Source organism: Cupressus sempervirens, chromosome 9, assembly GCF_028749045.1.
Source record: "Cupressus sempervirens isolate cs-2001-9-10 chromosome 9, ASM2874904v1, whole genome shotgun sequence".
In the NCBI taxonomy this organism is placed as follows: domain Eukaryota; kingdom Viridiplantae; phylum Streptophyta; class Pinopsida; order Cupressales; family Cupressaceae; genus Cupressus; species Cupressus sempervirens.
The window spans coordinates 177,118,211-177,140,413 of record NC_143126.1 but is presented as its reverse complement, the minus strand read 5'-3'; the positions used below and the strand labels follow the sequence as shown (position 1 = coordinate 177,140,413).

Genomic DNA, 22,203 nt, shown 5'->3' with positions numbered 1-22,203 from the left:
TCTTTTCTATAGCTTGACTGTAATGGCCCAGAGTACAAAAGTTCTATGAAATGTTTTGTGTTCTTTTTGTTCCCCGAATTCAAGACCCTTTTCCTGCTTCTTTTAATAAAAAACTAAAATATTGTTTTAAAAATATATTCAAATTTCCTTTATTAAAAAATAATAATACCAATAATAAATAACAATAAAATACTTATATTAAAAATTGTTTAACACTAGACAATATGAAAACGAAGAAAATGATATTATATGAAAAGAAAAATCATAAGATATTTTCAATCTAAATCTGGCCCGTGGCTATACAGCCACGAAAATGCACTTCCTTTACATTGCTTTTTTCTAACTTTTTAGAAACTTAAGTCCTCTCCTTCGTATGGAAGTGCATTTTCGTGGCTGCATAGACGTTGCCGGAAGAGAGTATGGGATTCAAATGCGATGATAAGTTTTGCTTTTTACACGTGGACAGTCACTAAATTAGAGGTTTGAAAGGGATTGACAGAGACTCTACAACACATAAGCCTGAAACTTATACTTTTATGTCGGCATCTCATGCTGCTTGAAATATCTCACCTTCCTTCGATTATGACTTTTTCCTTTGATTATGCTATTAATACTAAAATCAGAAATGATGTATACATGTGCATATTATCTAATATTGACTCTAAAGTTGAAATTGATGTTTACATGGATTAGCAAGGAGTGAGAGGCATGTGACAAGTAATGTGTTGGCGAAACTTACCCTTTCAAAAGGGAACATTCCATTGCAAATATCCAACCATTTTGCTCAAAGCAAGGCCACGTGGAGCTCATGTCTAAAATATCTGCATTTCCGTCATTTTCTGTGGAGGAAATCATTCGGCAAATACGCGGTTCCACCTGCCACAAGTTTTTCATTATAAGGAGATTAAATTCATTGAACTTACTACTCATAACATTGGAGACAAAAACTTTTAGAGCAGCCAAATAAATTATAAATAAATCGCTATGGTTTCCGCAAGTGAAGAAGCAAAGGGCGCACCAAGAGCAAGCGAGGCGAAGAATGAAGAAGGGGAAGAGAGGAAGGAGGTGAAGTACAAAGGCGTGCGCCGCCGGAGTTGGGGAAAATGGATATCTGAAATTAGAGTGTCGAAGAAGAAGAGCAGATTATGGCTCGGCTCATATGACACTCCGCACAAGGCCGCACGTGCCTACGATGCGGCGGCTCTCTGTTTGAAGGGACATTCCGCCGTCCTCAATTTCCCTCACGCCGCCCACACTCTGCCCCGCCCCGCTCAATCTCTCGCTCAGAGCATCCAATCCGCCGCTTCAGAGGCGGCGCAGTCATTTGACGAGCACAGCACGCTCTTGCTTTCTCCTCACGTCTCTTCGAGCCCCCCTGAAGAAAAAGAAGAAATTGAGCGTGAATTGAACGCCCAGGAGAGTAGCCTGACAAAATTGTCAATGTGCGAAATTGATTCCTGGGCAGATACGATGTTTGAGCCCCCCGACTTGATGGAAAAATTGGCAGAGGCTCTTCTTCTCACACCTCCACGAATCCACGAATACGATGACGAGACTAGACCAGATCAAATAATTTACCCGTTGTGGAACGATTGAAGGAATACGAGTTTTTCCCCTGTTGAAGGATTAAAAAATATAGGTGCTTTTGATTTAAACAAGTGTGTTAGGGGCTCAGGTTAAAAAGGAACATTATGCCTTGGCCGGCCCCAGTCCCACCCATGATTCTTTGGTTATGAAGTTTTACCCATTTGGCTCCCCTGCGCTTCATATGAACCCAACTATTCCCTAACAAGGAACTTCTCGGGCGAGCGAAAAGCCTTCATATACGAAATGTTATTCAATAGTAAATACAATATACGACGATGAAATTGTCGAGCGAAGAAAAAAGCATTGAGATTTTATTTGAGTACAACAAGACAACGAAATTATGGGGCCAAAGAAAAAGCATTGAGATTGAGATTTTATTTTAATACAACAAGACAACGAAATTATGGGGCCAAAGAAGAAGCGTTGAGATTGAGATTGAGATTTTATTGAATACAATACGACCGGAATGTTCTCGGGTGAACGAACGCAAAAGCAATAATATAGGGCGGACGTATTAGTTGAACTTTTCCTTAACAAGGAAATTCTCTGGCCAAACAAAAACCAATAAATACGAAATATCATTAAATAAAATACGTGGTCCGAGTCGACCCAAAAGTCGTAGCGTTCCTCTTTCAGAATACGTGGTTAGAGTCGTAATATTCCTTTCGAAATGTCTACTTGCTTTGTTAGATACGTGGTTAGGTTCAGCTTTGGTAAATAAAGTTCTTTGCAAAATGTCGACTTGCTTTTAAAATGTTTTTGGGTTGCGTGATCAAAAGGGGTTTGACGTATTTTTAACATATTTTGTCATTTGGATAAATATAATTTGACTCCAAGTGATTGATTGGATTGAAGGAGGAAATCTCAATAGAGAATATAGAAACTTTGTATCCTTTTCGAATTTCAAGCTAAGTTTTAATAGTTGCATTTCTTATTGTATTAAACATACAAAAATTAGATGAACTTTTTATTAATCATTCAATCATTTTCGATATTTTTTTTTTTTATTTAATTGTTTAATAGTAAGTTATTCATCATAAAAATAATAATAGGCAAGTTGGAGGTATTTATTTAATCTTAGATTGTAATTTATGAAGTTTCAATTGTATAATTTTTTTAAGTCAAATTTTAATTGATATTGCATGAGTATTAGATAATAGTTAAGTGTATAATCTTAAACTATTTATGACATTCTCAAATATGCATTGAATATGTAGGTACAAGGATTTAGATTTAGGGTAAAACATCAGTGTAGCAGTGAATACTAAAATAGATATTGTCGATAAGAAATTTAATATGGATAGGAGAGAAAGTTGAATGTGAGCACTATACAACTTGAGATGTAAGCATGTGTCTCTACATAATGTCTATTGTCCCTTCGTATCCGTATGGCATCCTTGTTGCTTGGATTTAATTCCTCCCCCTCCACTGCTCTTCAACAGTTTGCTCTAGTTGTTTATCCACCAAATTCGTTCGGGAAACAAATGGTGATCCATTCGACATCTAGCTCAAGATGACCTGGAGATAAGGAAAAGTCATCATCGAGTGTCATCAATCATGGAGGAAGGAAGGAACAAACCACCAAAGACCAGTCTCCTTCAAACAGGCTCCGCAAGGACTACTACAAGGCACCTCAAGCCTTCTGATTGGGCAAAGTTCTTCTACAAATCAACCTTGTTTGTAGGAAAAGTGACCCAGAATGGATATATAGGTAAGGGTCGTGCTTCTCCTATACTTACGGTATTCTATACCCCAAATGGTTGTAGCCATAGCGTAGGAAAAAAATAGACTTAAAAAATGTGTTATTTTTTTTGTTGCTTTGGATGTTGTTGCTAGTCCTTCTAGGAACACTACCTCAATGTTTGGTTGCAAAAAACATGGATACAAAAAATGGGGTTTTAGTTTTTATTTTGTTGAGTGCTAAATAAAGGTTTTTTTATCAATTTCTTTTGTGATCCCTTAGCGCAAAAAGTCATAGTTGGCAAGCAATTCTTGAGAGTTAGGTCTAGCGAATTTTCTTAATAGTAGTTTTTTTATATGATTTTTTGAAGTGACTCCATCTTGAAATTCTGGCACCTGTTCATGCATTGGGCATAACTTGCATCAAAATGATCAAAAATCAACATTTAAAAAAAATAATGTATAGAATCAAGTGTAGAACAATAATATGCAAATTATTTTCCATTTGGTTAAGTAGATCAAAATTTATTAAAAAATGGTAGACATAAGTCTGAGAGGATTGTGAAGACACTAATATAGAAAAATCAACTTCACAATGCTAATCTTGTCCAAAAATTTAAAAATTTATATGGTTAGAAAGATAAGAAATGTTTGAGATTATGGTGGTAATTTTAGAGATACCCACTTCACCATTTGCAAACCTAATGAAGTCAAAGATGAGAATTGATCTTAGAAGTTGAAAAATTGTCTATACCAATGAATAATGGAGGGAAAACATCAACCCAAGCCTTTGGGTAGTTAAACAAGCCTATGACCAAGCCTAAATCTGATCACACTTTGTTGTTAACAAAATGCAATCACATTATTCTTTGTATGACTAAACTATCATAGCAGACATAATGTGATTGCCTTATGTCTAGTATGACTTTACTAGACATAACACAATTGCGTTATGTTTATGTAAAGGCATAGTCAAATGTTCAAAGGCCTAATAGGCCTAATTAGGCCCAATTAATGAAGAAACTACCTTAAAATGGATTAATTGCATAAAATAAATGATTGGAGGGACAATGCACAATGGGTTTCTATTCAAAGATTCAAATGCAAATTCTATAAAGGAAAGTTTAGCTTCTAAAATTCAAACTATGGGTCTTGGAATCTTTCAGTTTGTTGTTCATCAAAATAGTGACCCTTATAGGGAAGACCTAATTGTAATGCAACAATACAATGTAAGGTTGAGATATAGGAGAGAGAGTCTTATGGTTGAACTAGAAGATAAATTATCTTACGAATAAATGATAGAGACGTCCTATGAAGGATATGGGGTATTTCAATTCATTTTATTCAAATTTCCTTTTTATTTTTATCATGTAGAAAAATTCAATGATGGGTTTTTGTGTGTATTTCAAGAATAAGAAGATGAAGGGTCTAAAATTAAGTCAAGGGTGCATCACCATGACAAACAAGGAAACCTACGATAATATTCTTCTCGGATGACCAAAAATGTTTTTGGAGCTCTTGTTGAGATGAAAGAAAAATCGATGGTCGATATTTGTAGCCAATTTAGTGTAGATCTAGAAACAATGAAACATATTGATAAGCACTATGGTGAAAGTAGGTGTCATCTTAATCACAAGTTTTCCATGACATACTAGTAGTTGGAGGTGTTGTAGAAGTTGATAAAAGCCAACTTCTACATGGTATCAGAGCTGAAATTACAATAGGAGAGCCTATTTATAAAAGCCTCTAGGAAGCTTGTAGAACAAGCTAGAAAGTGTTAGGAGATAAGATTAACAACTAAGCATACATCCACAAAAGTTGGATTATCCTCGATCAAGGTGAGAGGATAAGTATGACTTAGATAGTAACAAACTCCTGTGTTGTCAACAACTCCTAAATTACAACTAATAAATAAATGCATTAACCTAAGTAAACTTAAGTAAAAGTGTAAATAATAATAATTTACTCTAACACCCCCCTTAAGTGCAACTTAGGGGAATGCACTTAAGCTTACAAAAGCTAAGATGAAATGCAGAATGGGTCCCGAAAACAAGGCCATCTTAGATACCCATGTACAATGCAAAGAAATCTCTTTAAATAGAAGAAAAAGGAGAAAACCTAGTGGGAAAAACCCCTCTCCAAAAAGAGATAGCTAAAAATATAGTGAAGGACTGAAGAAGCCTCCAACTAGAGGAATGTCCTAGAAAATAGGAACAAGAGAAGATCATGAAGAGCATCACTGAAGCATGAAGAAGATGCAAACTCTGTCAAAAAGAAATTGTTGATCTAAAGATCCTCTATGGAAATAGAAGGCACGGACCAAGAGTGTCTATATGGTAGACGATCCATCTCACTGAAATGCATAGGTAGCCAGCCACTATAATTTCCTAGAATATAGGATCAAATACTAAATACATAGCTCACACTATCGAACCATCGAACCAAGGAAGCATTAGAAACAACAGAATTAACACCCCCCCCCCCCCCCCCCCTCTTAATGCAGATGAGGTGAGGTGATAAACAACTGAAAAGGTGGGCCAAAATCCTCTGTAGAAAGAACCAAGAACAACAAGATAGAGTAAGAGGTACAAACACCTATAAAGGCACATGTCACTGACACATCATGGGGCTAATTTCATGGAAGGGACACTCACTTGACAAAGGAAGAGGGCACAAAAATGACAAGTTTCAAAACAACATTCATGAACCCGAAATGCAAGAGTGGCACTTTATCTCAGTGTGTTTGCATAAAGATGCTTACAAATGATATCAACAATGATCAGAAAGAAAAAAAAGATGATACAAAATATAGTACAACCCAAAACAAAAGATCCCATGCCATGAAAATGATCCTCGGACCTGGAACACCCAAGATATCCACTATAGAGAAAAAAATGCCAAAAATATGATAGAAATAGCATGGGGCCAAATTTGAAGGAAATGATAGCATTTTTAAAAAGAAGACAAAACTAGCTTTCCAAAAATATAACGTTTTCAAAAAACGGAGATGGGATGCACAAGATATGCTCGCCGAAGTGAAAAATATAACATCTGACTTTGACTACAAAATTAGGCAACAAAACAACATCAAAACACAAAATACCTACACTAATGTCTCCATCTCGGAACTAGCTTTCCAACACTTCTTTTGGATCGGAAAAAGACTTTTGTATGCTCAAGTTATGGCCAAAAAATTGCAAGTAGGTCAAAAAAGGACCTATTTTCCTTGCAAGTGTGCTGATACAGTGATGACATCATGTTGATGTTAGCATTCCCTGATATTAAAATTGATGGCTAGATGACTGTCATGGCAAAAAAAGACTACCACATGTGCACAACTGTGAGTGAGCAAGGGTAGCGCCGAAGCAAAGCGGCTGGTGAAAGTGGCATAGAATAGGGCGGAGGCGGGCTGATGGAGCGGGGTTGAGGTGGCGCTGTCCAGGTGAAGCTACGGGGGTTGCAGAGTGGCGTGCTAGTGGTGATGCAGTGGTAGTGCCGCCGATGTAAATAACATGTAGGCGAAAAAACAATGTGCAGCTTGGTGGCGAGGTAGCTACCACCGGCAAAGGTGGCTATGGAGCGGCATGCTAGCCGCATGGTGATGGTGACCAAAACTTAAATTTTTTTTGCAAAAATCATAATGAATGCGTCCAAACGACCTCCCGAACAAAATTTTTTTGCCTCCTGGAGCTATAGTCACCAAAACGGTCAAATTTTATATAAATCATGATTGTAACAGGCCTTATAAACTCAATGGAAGCATCCGTTTAGGCCCAAAGTGCTCCAAAAAAATGTTGTTCCTCCCGATTGAAGAAAAAATCACAAACAAACTAGGGTTTGTGTCTCCAAATCATGGCTTCAAAAAAAGCCAACTTATACATGGTATCAGAGCTGAAATTACAATAGGAGAGCCTGTTTATAAAGGCCTCTAGCAAGCTTGTAGAACAAGCTAAAAAGTGCTAGGAGACAAGGTTGACAATTAAGCATACATCTAGAAAAGGTGGATTATCCTCGATCAAGGTGAGAGGATAAGTATGACTTAGATAGGACCAAACTCCTGTGTTGTCAACAACTCCTAAACTACAACTAATAAATAAATGCATTAACCAAGTAAACTTAAGTAAAAGCATAAATAATAATTATTTACTCTAATAGGTGTCATCTTCATCACAAGTTTTCTATGACAGTCCAGTAGTTGTAGGTTTCATCTTCATCACAAGTTTTCCATGATAGTCTAGTAGTTGCAGGTGCCATCTTCATCATAAGTTTTCCATGAAAATTTAGTAGTTTCAAGTGCCATCTTCATCACAAGTTTTATAAATACATGTGTACTAAAGACCTTCTGTCACTACTTGAGCTACTAGTAGATGGTGAATAGTCATCATCATAATCTAACATAGGCTCACATGCATATCACGTGTTAAGTGTAACCAAGGTGAATGTTAACTAGGTCTTCCCAGTCTCAATAATCATCAGTGCCTACCAATATACTACCACCACTAGATTTTGAGGGCATGGAAAAGAAACCACCATTATCATATGTTGCAATCTTTTTGTTACTTGTAAACATGAGTTTGTTTCCATTGTAACAAATGCTCATATAAGTATTTGGGTTTAATTATGTAGTTATGAGTTTGCATGTTAATGGGGTATGTAGTATGGGTTGAATAATGTTATTTCTGAGAAATAAACATTTCTTTTGGATTTCTCATGAAGCTTTTGTACAACCATTGATTCCTAATTCAAAAAATTCTTTAGAGTGTCAAGAGAAAGAACAAGAATAGATTGGTAGAGATGGACAAAGGTATCGAGTAAAGATAAAAATAACATTTTTGAGTCAAGCAAGGTTTGATATGGTTTCTAGCAACTAGAATGCTTTATTTTTTTTTTGTCCCTCCTATATCTTTTTATAAGATCATTTTAAGTTGTGTTTTAGCGCACCTTTTTCAAGGTATCTATACAACTTATCACTGAAATTCATATTTCTATTTTCATGTAGGTCCTATAAAGGACAAGGACGTCTAGTTGGGAGAAAGCTGCAAAATTGGCATGACATCAATTGAGGTGAGATATCTAATCTTATTGTAGATCCAATGGGTGTATCTCCTCTATTGACAATTCCAGAGACTTGTTGGCTCTAATTTATCAAAAGGGGTCACGAGGGGTTGTAGTGTCTCTAAATTTTGTTTTTGAATACATGTACACTGAAGACATTCTGTCACTACTTGAGCTACTAGTAGATGGTGAGTATTCATCATCATCATCATCATCATGTGACATCATAAGCCATATTTAGCACAATATGATCACTAGACAAGTCTATATGTTACTTCTTTAGTGGATGTTTTCTTTCTTGTTTTATGAAGCTAGGCAATCTTGGGAATCCATGCTGCATATATTAACATAGGTCTTGATTATCTGTCACTACTTGAGCTACTAGTAGATGGAAAGTATTCATCATCATCATCGACATCTAGACTCACATGCATATAATGTGTTAATTGCAACTAAGGTGAATGTTAACTAGGTCTTCCTTGTCTCAACAATCTAAGGGATCATAAGATCCTTTCAATGTATGAGACTCTTGGAGCTTGAAAACTATCACAAGTAGTATAAAAAAATGAGGTATATGTTTCAACTATTATCTATTTGCATAGGCTTTTAGTAGGAGAAGGTCTATTCAAAAAAGCTTTGTATACGATTATCCTTAAATATCTTACCTATCCATCATTCAAATTATCGATAAATACAAGACATTAAATTGTTAGGGGTCTTTTAGAGTCTATATATTGTGAAGCTAATAGACCCTTTGCAGTTATGTACACTCTTACAATGATAACTGAAGATGATAAGATGAAGCATATTACAGGGGTTGTACATTCTTGTGTATGTTGGGAAAAAGTCTTCAAGAGGATTTTGATACTAAAATCTGATCCACACAACCAAAAGGAAAAGATGTGCTTGGCAACTGAATTTGGTAGTAAGAATATTATTCCCATAAGAATCATTGGATAAAGAGCAACCATAAAGTAGTTCAATCCTCATCTTATGAGGATGATGGGGGATGGATGCCTTAAAATGCTAATTGTTTTAGAAGTTCTTGGTGCCAATGAAAACTGTCAAATGGTGCCATTCAAACTTGAAATTTTACTAGGTGATGAAGTTTTAAAATAGGAGATCTAGTACTATTCTTCTACTAGATCTAGATTTCAACTCTTTTGTGAATCTAAAGGCTCAATCATATGCCTAAAGGATTGGCTAAGAGAAAACTTTGATTGTATATCAACTGATTATAAAATGTTCAATTGAGGAAAAAATATTGTAGCAATCAAGAAAAAAAATAGCTATGGAGAATCTAGTTATGAACTCTATTAAGAATGAAACTATTAACCAATTACTTAGGACTAAGAGACAAAGGCCACCTAGTTAATGGAAAAGAGTGGGAAGAGCTTCTTGGACCCATGATAGAAGTTATAGATAATGACCTGAACAACTAGAAAGGGGAAGCAACAAATGAAAGAAGTAAGATATGCATGTGAGCATATGTAAGATGATGATGATGATGATGAATAATCACCATCTAGTAGTAGCTCAAGTAGTGACCGAAGGTCTTCAGTGCACATGCACTAAAAAAAATCAGATAGAGAGGTAGTGTTGTGGAATTATCCATAGAGCAATATAAAATCTCTCTCTCTCTCTCTCTCTCTCTCTATATATATATATATATATATATATATATATATATATATATAGTTCTTCATAACCCAATTGGGTTATGGAGAAATAGAAGCAATGCTTCTAGTTCTCAATAACATCATCACATTTTGTTAAGCATAATGCGATTGCATTATGTAAAAGTTCAAATTTTCTAAAGTTTTTTCCTTGGCTAGTTACCGAGCCAAAACCCATTTCAAAATTTGATCAAAAGTACACATAATTCGATCACTTTATGTATACTTTTGAATTTTTTTTCTCATGGTGTCCACTTTTTTGCACATTGTCTTGGTGCATACACTTAGGGTAGTGTGGGTAACTCTTGCAACAAACAAGAATGAATTTCGTGTGTGCACTATTTATGCCCCAAATGATTACGAGAGTCCATCTGATTATGGAAATGACTTACTAAAATTTGAAAACATCCCTTGGATATGGTGGCCAAAGATTTGAATGGGAAGGACATAAGAACAATTTTTTTAGAACAAGATGTTAAGAAAGCTTAACCTCTATAATCCCTTGGCTTGTGAAAAGGAAAACTCATTAGATATATGGTACATATGGTCTAATTATAAGAAAGACAATAAGAGGAAATATTGTAGGATAGATAGGTTCTATTTGAACAAGAATGCATTCAATTGTGCTAAATTTCCAAATGAGAACTATGTAGCGATTCATTCCTTTACACTATTTGATCACCACCCTATTTCCACGAGCATCTTTGAAATACATCAAATAAAAGAAATATACAATCACAAATAAGGATTCTCCCTTAACTCTAGCTTACTACAAGATGAAGATGTTCTAGTGGCAATCAAGATCAATAATTAGTATAACAAAGAGATTGTAAAACATGGAAAATCACTCGAGAGATGGGAGTGTTAGAAATTTGTTCAGCGCTCCCCTTAGGATTCATGGCAAGGGCTTAGACACCTCATGTACTATAAGTTGAGTGGTTGTTTCAGGCATTGATAGATCGGTCTTTTGGTGCGACAACAACCCCACTCTAACAAGTGGTATCAAAGCTTGCTCGCAGGTTTGAATTCTTAGACCCTCGGGTAATGCTAAGGGGGAGATTGTCAGAAATTTGTTCAGCATTCCTCTCGAGATTCATGACAAGGGCTTAACTGCCTCATGTGTACTATAAGTTGAGTGATTGCATTGGACATTGATAAATCGGTCTTTTGGTGCAACAACAACCCCACTCTAATAAGGAGTAGAATGCCAAGTTCTAGAAAAGACTCTTTAAAGTTGTAGATGGGAAAAAGACTAAAGTGCTAGGAGGACATAAACAACCTTATTTGAGTCCTCAAAATAACAAAAAAAGATGGCCCAAGATAACCCATTTGAACAACAAGCCATTGATGAGGTGGTTAGTATAAAAGGATCTCTTAGAAGAGTAAAAAATAGAAAGATTCAAGGAGCTAGGGTTAGGGAAAGAGCCACATGGATCAGACTTAAACAAGTGTGTTAGGGGCTCAGGTTAAAAAGGAACATTATGCCTTGATGATTCTTTGGTTATGAAGTTTCCCCATTTGGCTCTCATGCGCTTCATATTAACCCAACTATTCCTCAACAAGGAACTTCTCGGGCGAGCAAAAAGCCTTCATATACGAAATGTTATTCAATAGTAAATACAATATACGTCGACGAAATTGTCGGGCGAAGAAAAAAGCATTGAGATTTTATTTGAACGGGTGAACGAACGCAAAAGCAATAATATAGGGCGGACGTATTAGTTGAACTTTTCCTTAACAAGGAAATTCTCTGGCCAAACAAAAACCAATAAATACGAAATATCATTAAATAAAATACGTGGTCCGAGTCGACCCAAAAGTCGTAGCGTTCCTCTTTCAGAATACGTGGTTAGAGTCGTAATATTCCTTTCGAAATGTCTACTTGCTTTGTTAGATACGTGGTTAGGTTCAGCTTTGGTAAATAAAGTTCTTTGCAAAATGTCAGACTTGCTTTTAAAATGTTTTCGGGTTGCGTGATCAAAAGGGGTTTGACGTATTTTTAACATATTTTGTCATTTGGATAAATATAATTTGACTCCAAGTGATTGATTGGATTGAAGGAGGAAATCTCAATAGAGAATATAGAAACTTTGTATCCTTTTCGAATTTCAAGCTAAGTTTTAATAGTTGCATTTCTTATTGTATTAAACATACAAAAATTAGATGAACTTTTTATTAATCATTCAATCATTTTCGATATTTATTTTTATTATCTAATTGTTTAATAGTGAGTTATTCATCATAAAAATAATAATAGGTAAGTTGGAGGTATTTATTTAATCTTAGATTGTAATTTATGAGGTTTCAATTGTATAATTTTTTTAGTCAAATTTTAATTGATATTACATGAGTATTAGATAATAGTTAAGTGTATAATTTTAAAATATTTATAACATTCTCAAATATGCATTGAATATGGATTTTATAACATTCTCAAATATGCATTGAATATGGAGGTGCAAGGATTTAGATTTAGGGTAAAACATCAGTGTAGCAATGGAGACTAAAATAGATATTGTCGATAAGAAATTTAATATGGATAGGAGAGAAAGTTGAATGCAAGCACTGTACAACTTGAGATGTAGGCATGTGTCTCTACATAGTGCCTATTGTCCCTTCGTACCCTTAGGCTGATAGTGTAATTATGGCATCCTTGTTGCTTGGATTTAATTCCTCCCCCTCCACTGCTCTTCAATGGTCCGCTCTAGTTGTTTATCCACCAAATTTGTTCGGGAAACAAATGGCGATCCATTCAACATCTGGGTCAAGATGACCTGGAGATAAGGAAAAGTCATCATCAAGTGTCATCAATCATGGAGGAAGGAAGGAACAAACCACCAAAAACTAGTCTCCTTCAAACAGGCTCTGCAAGGACTGCTACAAGGCACCTCAAGCCTTCTAATTGGGCAAAGTTCTTCTACAAATCAACCTTGCTTACAGGAAAAGTGACCCAAAACGGATATAGTGGTAAGGGTCGCGCTTCTCCAATACTTACAATATTCTATAACCCCAAATGGTTGTAGCCATAAAGTAGGAAAAAAGAAGACTTAAAAATTGTGTTATTTTTTTGTTGCCTTGGATGTTGTTGCTAGTCCTTATAGGAACACTACCTCAATGTTTGGTTGCAAAAAACATGGATACAAAAAATGGGGTTTTAGTTTTTATTTTGTTGAGTGCTACATAAAGGTTTTTTTATCAGTTTCTTTTGTGATCCCTTAGCGCAAAAAGTCATAGTTGGCAAGCAATTCTTGAGAGTTAGGTCTAGCAACTTGAGGGTTATCCCATGCTCTATTGAGATAGCCAATTGTGAAGTTCTTTCTCTTTCTCACCCAAGGTGGTTAACTATTGGCAACCTTTCTCCATACCTATGGGACCTTATCCTACAAGCACTAGAACCCATCAAAAAAATTATTCAAATGGACAATTCCAATAGGCTCATACCCAATACGAATGCAAGAATCCTAATTTCCCTTAACCTAGGGAAGGAGATCTTGAATACAATTTTCTTTCAGCTTGATTTGGCTATAGTTTGTTGCCCCATTATATTCGTTGGTGGAATTAACACCTACTACTTGTGTAAGCGTGAGGATCAAAGAAGACAAGACTGCTCGCTTCTCAAAATTTGGCCCCCTCTCCCAAATAGCATGGGTCATTGGCTTCATTATGATATTAACCCTCCCTCAAATGCTACTAGATCATCCAAGAACCATGGCCCCTAGCACCAAGATAGTCCAAATTCACACAATTGGATGAACAAATCTAATGAACTAAAGGCATCCATGGAAAAGTTGAAAACCTAGTTTATGGTAAACCCCCCACCCCCAACTCAATGGTACTCAAAGATTTGGAGAGCCTTCCTAGCACTCAAGAGCTTGATTTTGGCTTAGAAATTTCCAAATCCAAACCAAGGCATAGAAAGCAAAATGCCCAACAGATAGCTCTAGAAAGGATTAAAAAGAAGGCAAAAATTGTGAACTCTAACCCTCAATGCAAATGGAAGACTTATCAAATCCCAACCTAGAATGATCCACATCTATTCAGCCTGATCCCGCCATTTGTCCCCCCACCCTCACAAAAATGATGGGGATCTTCCTAACAACCTTGTTGGCACCCAATTCTTAAATAAACCTGGATCTGCAATTGAAGGCAAAGAGGGTGAAGAAATGACTAAGAAAACAAGGAGCAGAAAAGGATAGCCTTCATGGTTTTTCTATAATAGTTATCCTAGTGCCCTCCCTAATGGATGGTTTTATAAGCTAAAGCATAGGTTTCCAAATAATTACACATCCTCTTTTGAGGAGGGTGTGATAATGAATGGTGGAAATAATGATTCTAATTGTTAGATTAGAGAAGAGGTAGAGAGCCCTACAGTTGGGTTTGATCATCGTGAAGAGGAAGCATTTGTGTTTTTTATAGAGCCTATCAAAAAGTCGAAGTAGGGAAAGGAAACCCTCAAGAAGGAGGACATTGAGGAAGGTGAAATGGTGAGGAGGAATATATGTAGACCCTCTCTCTTGAGTGGGAACCCAAAACACTCTAAAGCTCCTAACAACAAGATGCCCCAATGTTTCAAAAAATTCCAGACCCTCATGGAACCTGAAAGTTGATTATATTTATGGAGCTGAAATGTACATAGTGGAATGTTAGAGGATTAGAATCCTCTGACATGAACTTTTTAAAGATATTTCTAAGGATGGTTGAGGAGCTAGATATTGTTATGCTATAGGAGGTAAAGTTGGTAGGTTTTTCTTTGGAGATTGTTATGAAATACATTTGGAAGGATACCTGTCATTCCCAACCCAGCATCAAAAAGGAGGAACTTACATCCTCATAGACCCAAGATGGATGAAACAAATTAAGGATTTGTGATTCTCCCATTGCAATAGGGGGATGAGTGCATGAAAATGGTGTGCAAAAAGGGGGTATAAGTGGACACCTTTTTTCTAAAATCGGGTAAACATGATCTTGTAAGACCCATTTGAGGGTCATCAACTCAAAATGAGAAAATATATAAAACATAAAATTGTAGTACACTGAATCTAGTTTCTGAATTACTAAGGTTTTTTAAAAATGGATAAGATTAAGAGGGTCAAACCCAATGCGTAAGAAAAATTGTTCCTATTTTCTATTGAAAAACATAACATAGTTGTTTTCGCACACTAAAAAAAAGAAGAAGTTATATTTAGTATTTTGAAAAAACCTTTTGTAGGACAATAGGTGAGAGTGAGATCTAGAAATTGTATATTTTTCATAATTTTCTTAATAGTAGTTTTTTTCTATGATTTTTTGAAGTGATTCCATCCCAAAATTTTGGTACCTATTCATGCATTGGGCATAACTTGCATCAAAATGATCTAAAATCAATATTTTTTTTTAAAAAAAAGTATAGAATCAAGTGCAGAACAATAATATGCAATTTATTTTCCATTTGGTTAAGTAGATCAAAATTTATTTAAAAATGGTAGACATATGTCTGAGAGGATTGTGAAGACACTGATATAGAAAAATCAACTTCACAATGCTAATCTTGTCCAAAATTAAAAAATTTAAATGGTTAGAATGATAAGAAATGTTTGAGGTTATGGTGGTAATTTTAGAGATACCCACTTCACCATGTGCAAACCTAATGAAGTCAAAGATGAGAATTGATCTTAGAAGTTGAAAATTGTCTATACCAATGAAAAATGGAGGGAAAACATAAACCCACGCCTTTGGGTAGTTAAACAAGCCTATTACCAAAGCTAAATGTGATCACACTTTATTGTTAACAAAATTTGATCACATTATTCTTTGTATGACTAAATTGTCATACTAGACATAATGTGATTTCCTTATGTGTAGTATGACTTTACTAGACATAACACGATTACATTATGTCTATGTAAAGGTATAGTCAATTTTGCATAGGCCTAATTAGGCCCAATTAATGAAGAAACTACCTAAAAATGGATTAATTGCATAAAATAAATGATTGGAGGGACGATGCACAATGGGTTTCAATTCAAAGATTCAAATGCCAATTCTATAAGGGACAGTTTAGCTTCTAAAATTCAAACTATGGGTCTTGGAATCATTTAGTTTGTTGTTCATCAAAATGGTGACCCTTACAAGGAGACCTAATTACAATGCAACAATACAATGTAAGGTCAAGATATAAGAGAGAGATTCTTATGGTTGAACTAGAAGATAAATCATCTTATGAATAAATGACAGAGGCTTCCTATGAAGGATATAAGGTATGTCGATTCATTTTACTCAACTTTCTTTTCTATTTTTATCATGTAGGAAAATTCAATGATGGGTTTTTGTGTGTATGTCAAAAATAGGAAGATGAAGGGTCTAAATTAAGCCAAGGGTGCATCACCATGACAAACAAGGAAGCCTACGACAATATTCTTCTCGAATGACCAAAATTTTTTTGGAGCTCTTGTTGAGATGAAAGAAAAATTGATGGTCGATATTTGTAGCCAATTTAGTTTAGATCTAGAAACAATGAAACATATTGGTAAGTGCTACGATGAATGTAGGTGTCATATTCATCACAAGTTTTCCATGACATACTAGTAGTTGGAGGTGTCATCTTCATCACAAGTTTTCCATGAAAGTCCAATAGTTGTAGGTGTCATCTTCATCACAAGTTTTCCATGACAATCTAGTAGTTTTAGGTGACATCTTCATCACAAGTTTTCCATGACAATCTAGTAGTTGCAGGTGCCATCTTCATCACACGTTTTCTAAGTACATGTGTATTGAAGAGCTTTTGTCACTACTTGAGCTACTAGTAGATGGTGAATATTCATCATCATAATCTAACATAGGCTCACATGCATATTATGTGTTAAGTGTAACCAAGGTGAATGTTAACTAGGTCTTCCCAGTCTCAATAATCATCAGTGCCTGCCAATATACTACCACCACTAGATTTTGAGGGCATGGAAATGAAACCACCATTATCATATGTTTCAATCATTTTGTCACTTGTAAACATGAGTTTGTTTCCATTATAACAAATGATTGTATAAATATTGGGTTTAAGTATGTAGTTATGACTTTGCATGTTAATGGGGTGTGTAGTATGGGTTAAATAGTGTTATTTCTAAGAAATAAACATTTCTTTTGGATTTCTCATGAAGCTTTTGTACAACCATTGATTCTTAATTCAAAAAATTATTTAGAGTGGCAAGATAAAGAACAAGAATAGATTGGTAGAGATGGACAGAGGTATCAAGTCAAGATAAAAATAACATTTTTGAGTCAAGCAAGGTTTAATATGGTTTCTGACAACTAGATTGCTTTATGTTTTGTCTTCCCTCCTATATCTTTTTATAAGATCATTTTAAGTTGTGTTTTAGTGCACCTTCTTTTTCAAGGTATCTATACAACTTATCGCTGAAATTCAAATTTCTATTTTCACATAGGTCCTATAAAAGGACAAGGAGGTCTAGTTGGGAGAAAGCTGTAAAATTGGCATGACATCAATTGAGGTGAGATATCTAATATTATTGCAGATCTAATGGGTGTATCTCCTCTATTGACAATTCTAGAGACTTGTTGGCTCTAATTTATCGAAAGGGATCATGAGGGGTCATAGTGTCTCTAAATTTTGTTTTTGAATACATGTGCACTAAAGACATTCTGTCACTACTTGGGCTACTAGTAGATGGTGAGTATTCATCATCATCATCATCATCGTCATCATCATCATGTGACATTAGAAGCCATCTTTAGCACAATATGATCACTAGATAGGTCTGTATGCTACTTCTTCGGTGAATTTTTTCTTTCTTGTTTTATGAAGCTAGGCAATCATGGGAATCCATATTGCATATATTACCACAGGTCTTGGTTATTTGTCATGACTTGAGCTACTAGTAGATGGTGAGTATTCATCATCATCATCGACGTCTAGACTCACATGCATATAATGTGTTAATTGTAACTAAGGTGAATATTAACTAGGTCTTCCTTGTCTCAACAATCTAAGGGATCATAAGATCCTTTCAATGTATAAGACTCTTGGAGCTCGAAAACTATCATAAGCAGTACATAAAAATGAGTTGTATATTTCAACTATTATCTATTTGCATAGGATTTCAATAGGAGAAGGTCTATTCAAAAAAGCTTTGTTTATGACTATCTTTGGATATCTTACCTATCCATCATTCAAATTATCGATAGATAGAAGGCATCAAATTGTTAGAGGTCTGTTAGAGTCTATATCTTGTGAAGCTGATAAAACCTTTGCAGTTATCTACACTCTCACAATAATAACCGAAGATGATAAGATGAAGCATATTAAAAGGGTTGTACATTCTTGTGTATGTTCGGAAAAAGACTTCAAGAGGATTTTGATACTAAAATCTGATCCACACAACCAAAAGGAAAAGATGTGCTTGGCAACTGAATTTCATAGTAAGAATATTATTCCCTTCAGAATTATTGGATAAAGAAAAACCATAAAGTAGTTCAATCCTTCATCTTATGAGGGTGATGGGGGATGCATGCCTTAAAATGCTAATTATTTTAGAAGTTCTTGGTGCCAATTAAAATTGTCAAATGGTGCCATTCAAACTTGAAATTTTACTAGGTAATGAAGTCTTAAAATAGGAGATCTAATACTATTCTTCTACTAGATCTATATTTCAACTCTTTTGTGAATCTAAAGGCTCAATCATATGCCTAAAGGATTGGCTAAGAGAAAACTTTGATTGTATATCAACTAATTACAAAATGTTCAATTGAGGAGAAAATATTGCGAAAATCAAGAAAAAAACTAGCTATGGAGAATCTGGTTATGAACTCTGTTAAGAATCAAACTATTAACAAATTACTCAGGATTAAGAGACAAAGGCCACCTGGTTAATGGAAAAGAGTGGGAAGCACTTCTTGGATCCATGATAGAAGTTACAGATAATGACCTGAACAACTAGAAAGGGGAAGCAACAAATGAAAGAAGTAAGATATGGATGTGAGCATATGTTAGATGATGATGATGATGATGAATACTCACCATCTAATAGTAGCTCAAGTAGTTAGAGAAGGTTTAAAAAAATCAGATAAAGAAGTGACAAGTGTTGTGGAAAAGTTTAATGTTTTTTCCTTGGCTGGTTATTGAGCCAAAACCCATTTTGAAATTTGATCAAAAGTACACATAATGCAATCACTTTATGTGTACTTTGACTATTTTTGTTTTCATGTTGTCCACTTTTTTGCACACTATCTTGGTGCATATGCTCAAGGTAGTGTGGGTAACTCTTGCAACAAACAAGAATGAATTTGGTATGTGCTCTATTTATGACCCAAATGATTACAAGAGTTCATCCGATTATGGAAATGACTTACTAAAATCTAAAAACATCCCTTGGATATGGTGGCCAAATATTTGAATGGAAAGGACATAAGAGCAATTTTTTTGGAACAAGTTGTTAAGAAAGCTTAACCTCTATGATCCCTTGGTTGGTGAAAAGGAAAACTCATTAGATATATGGTACATATGGTCTAATTATAAGAAAGACAATAAGAGGAAATATTGTAGGCTAGATAGGTTCTATTTGAACAAGAATGTATTCAATTGTGCTAAATTTCCAAATGAGAACTATGTAGTGGTTCATCCCTTTACACTATTTGATCACCACCCTATTTCCACAACCATCTTTGAAATACATCAAATAAAAGAAATATACAATCACAAACAAGGATTCTCCCCTAACTCTAGCTTACTACAAGATGAAGATGTTCTACTAGCAATCAAGATCAATAATTAGTATAACAAAGAGATCGTAAAACATGAAAAATCACTCAAGAGATGAGAGTGTTAGGAATTTGTTCAGCATTCCCCTTAGGATTCATGACGAGGGCTTAAACGCCTCATGTGTATTATAAGTTGAGTGGTTGTTTTAGGTATTGATAGATCAATCTTTTGGTGCAACAACAACGCCACTCTAACAAGTGGTATTAAAGCTTGGTCATAGGTTCAAATCCTCAGACCCTAGGGTAACGCCGAGGGGGAGATTGTTAGAAATTTGTTTAGCACTCTCCTCAAGATTCATGACAAGGGCTTAACTACCTCATGTGTACTATAAGTTGAGTAGTTGTATTGGGTATTGACAAATCAGTCTTTTGGTGCAATGACAACTCCACTCTAATAGGGAGTAGAATGCCAAATTCTAGAAAAGACTCTTTAAAGTTGTACATGGAAAAAAGACTAAAGTGCTAGGAGGATAGAAACAACCTTGTTTGAGTCCTCACAACAAGAAAAAAAGATGGCCCAAGATAAAACATTTGAACAAAAAGCCACTGATGAGGTGGTCAGTATAAAAAGATCTCTTAGAAGAGTTAAAAATAGAAAGATTCAAGGAGCTAGGGTCAGGGAAAGAGCCACATGGATTAGACTAGGTGAAAGAGGATCAAGATTCTTGTTTCACACCTTAAAATCTAAAGAAGCTAGAGACAAAATAGACTACATCTGTGAAGAGTGTAGTGCCTCTCCCATTTGATTTCTGTAAGTCATCCTGATGGATGCAACCTTGTTGATCTTTCATTGTGAAGAGATCATGATTGGGACCATGAGTGGTCTAAACCCTTGAGGTGATTGGATTCATGTTATTGTTTCAGTTGCTTTGGTTATGCTTATGATTGATTTATAAGATTATGATGTGATATATGGTTCATTGAGGTTTGTGTCAGTGGTTACCAAGATCGATGTGGTATCATGATGTTGTTTTGGGATTACCTAGAGATGTGTGCAAAGATTGCACTGTGTACTATTATCCTACTACACTAGACTAGGTACCTGTAGCAATGGTTAGTCATGTTTATGACTGTGTTTGCTTATGTGTTTTAAGTACCTTTTTAATGTTGTTTAAACAATCATTATTAAATGCTTAAATAATTAGAAATGGATTGTCCATGTTGGATTCATTGGTTATGTGTTGCGGATATTTACCTTGTTATATTTTGATCTGAGAGATATTTGTTACTCATGTTATGTTTTACATTTGAGATGACCTGAGGGTCAGGTATTATACTTCGATTTCAGTATCATAATTGTTAGACTACTATGCTATTCAGTTGATCATATTTGCATGATGATGCTATTTTGAGATGACAGTATGTTTTGTGATGATATTGGGTTATCCGATACTTGGACATATCTCTAATTATGTTATGTGATGGATTTAATGCTATGGTTATTTACTTCATTCTTGTTTCATTATGCTATATGCGAGCATGAGTGATGTAAATAGATTATTTCAATATAATTGAATAAATGGTTAAGTTATGTGATTTAATGCATTTATTGCTTCTACTAAGTTATTATATGCAATTGGACTTGATCGTGTATTTTAGTGTGTAGGATTTATATCCCTAGTAGTGGCACATGGAGTTAGTGATTTAGATGTTCATAATTTACTAATGTCATTCCTGTATGGTCAACATACCTTATTTAATTGTTTAATTAAACCTTTTGGTGATTTGATAAATCCAAACTCATTTACCATATGTGATTAGACCTGTGAACGTGTCTATGCATTTAGAGGTTCGCATTGTTGCGAAGGTTGTTAAGAAAATTTTGTGATTTTGGGGTTTTTGGGCTTTATTTTATCTTATTTTAATTTCTGGCAGCTTTGCCATAGATGAAATCCAATTACTTGGAATAACCTATTTTCGTTTGGGTTGATTCAAAATTTAACTAGGGTTCCAAGTTATTTTCCATAATCCATTATTTGCTCGAAAAGTGAATAAGTATCCAAAAAGGTATTTAATTCCTCACTTCTCACTTTTGAATTAGAAAGTTGAGAGTAAAACCCAAAATCCACTTCATGAGGAATTATTGTTTTGTTCATTGTGGAAGCTATGGGCATGGGACCATCACGACATCAGTCTCGTTGGATACAACTTGGGGAGACCTTCGAGACGGCAAGTTTTGGCTACTTCCACAGGATTTTTATTTTATGGTTTAGATTCCTGTTTTTCCCTTTTGGTTGTGAGGTAAGGCTCTCCCATTTTATTTTTTCAACTCTGTTTCTACTTTTGTTTTTGGTAACCATTTGTTAGGAGGCTAAGAACTAGTGCTTCCCTCTGTTTCTGTATGCTAGCTCTACCTAGTTGGGCGGGTATGAGCATTTCCCTATTTTCTGGGATGAGGGTTTGGGGTTTTGCACCATTACGCTAGTCATTTTTACATACAGACTCCAAACCCAGA

General features: G+C 35.2%; 1 protein-coding gene across 1 annotated transcript; it reads left to right on the top strand.

Moving 5' to 3' along the window:
- Positions 1-907: 907 nt before the first annotated feature.
- LOC149538055 (ethylene-responsive transcription factor TINY-like) lies at positions 908-2,331 on the top strand. Its single transcript, XM_089802301.1, has one exon. It carries the CDS (start codon positions 985-987, stop codon positions 1,594-1,596), a length of 612 nt encoding a protein of 203 aa, XP_089658427.1. The 5' UTR covers positions 908-984; the 3' UTR covers positions 1,597-2,331.
- Positions 2,332-22,203: the final 19,872 nt, after the last annotated feature.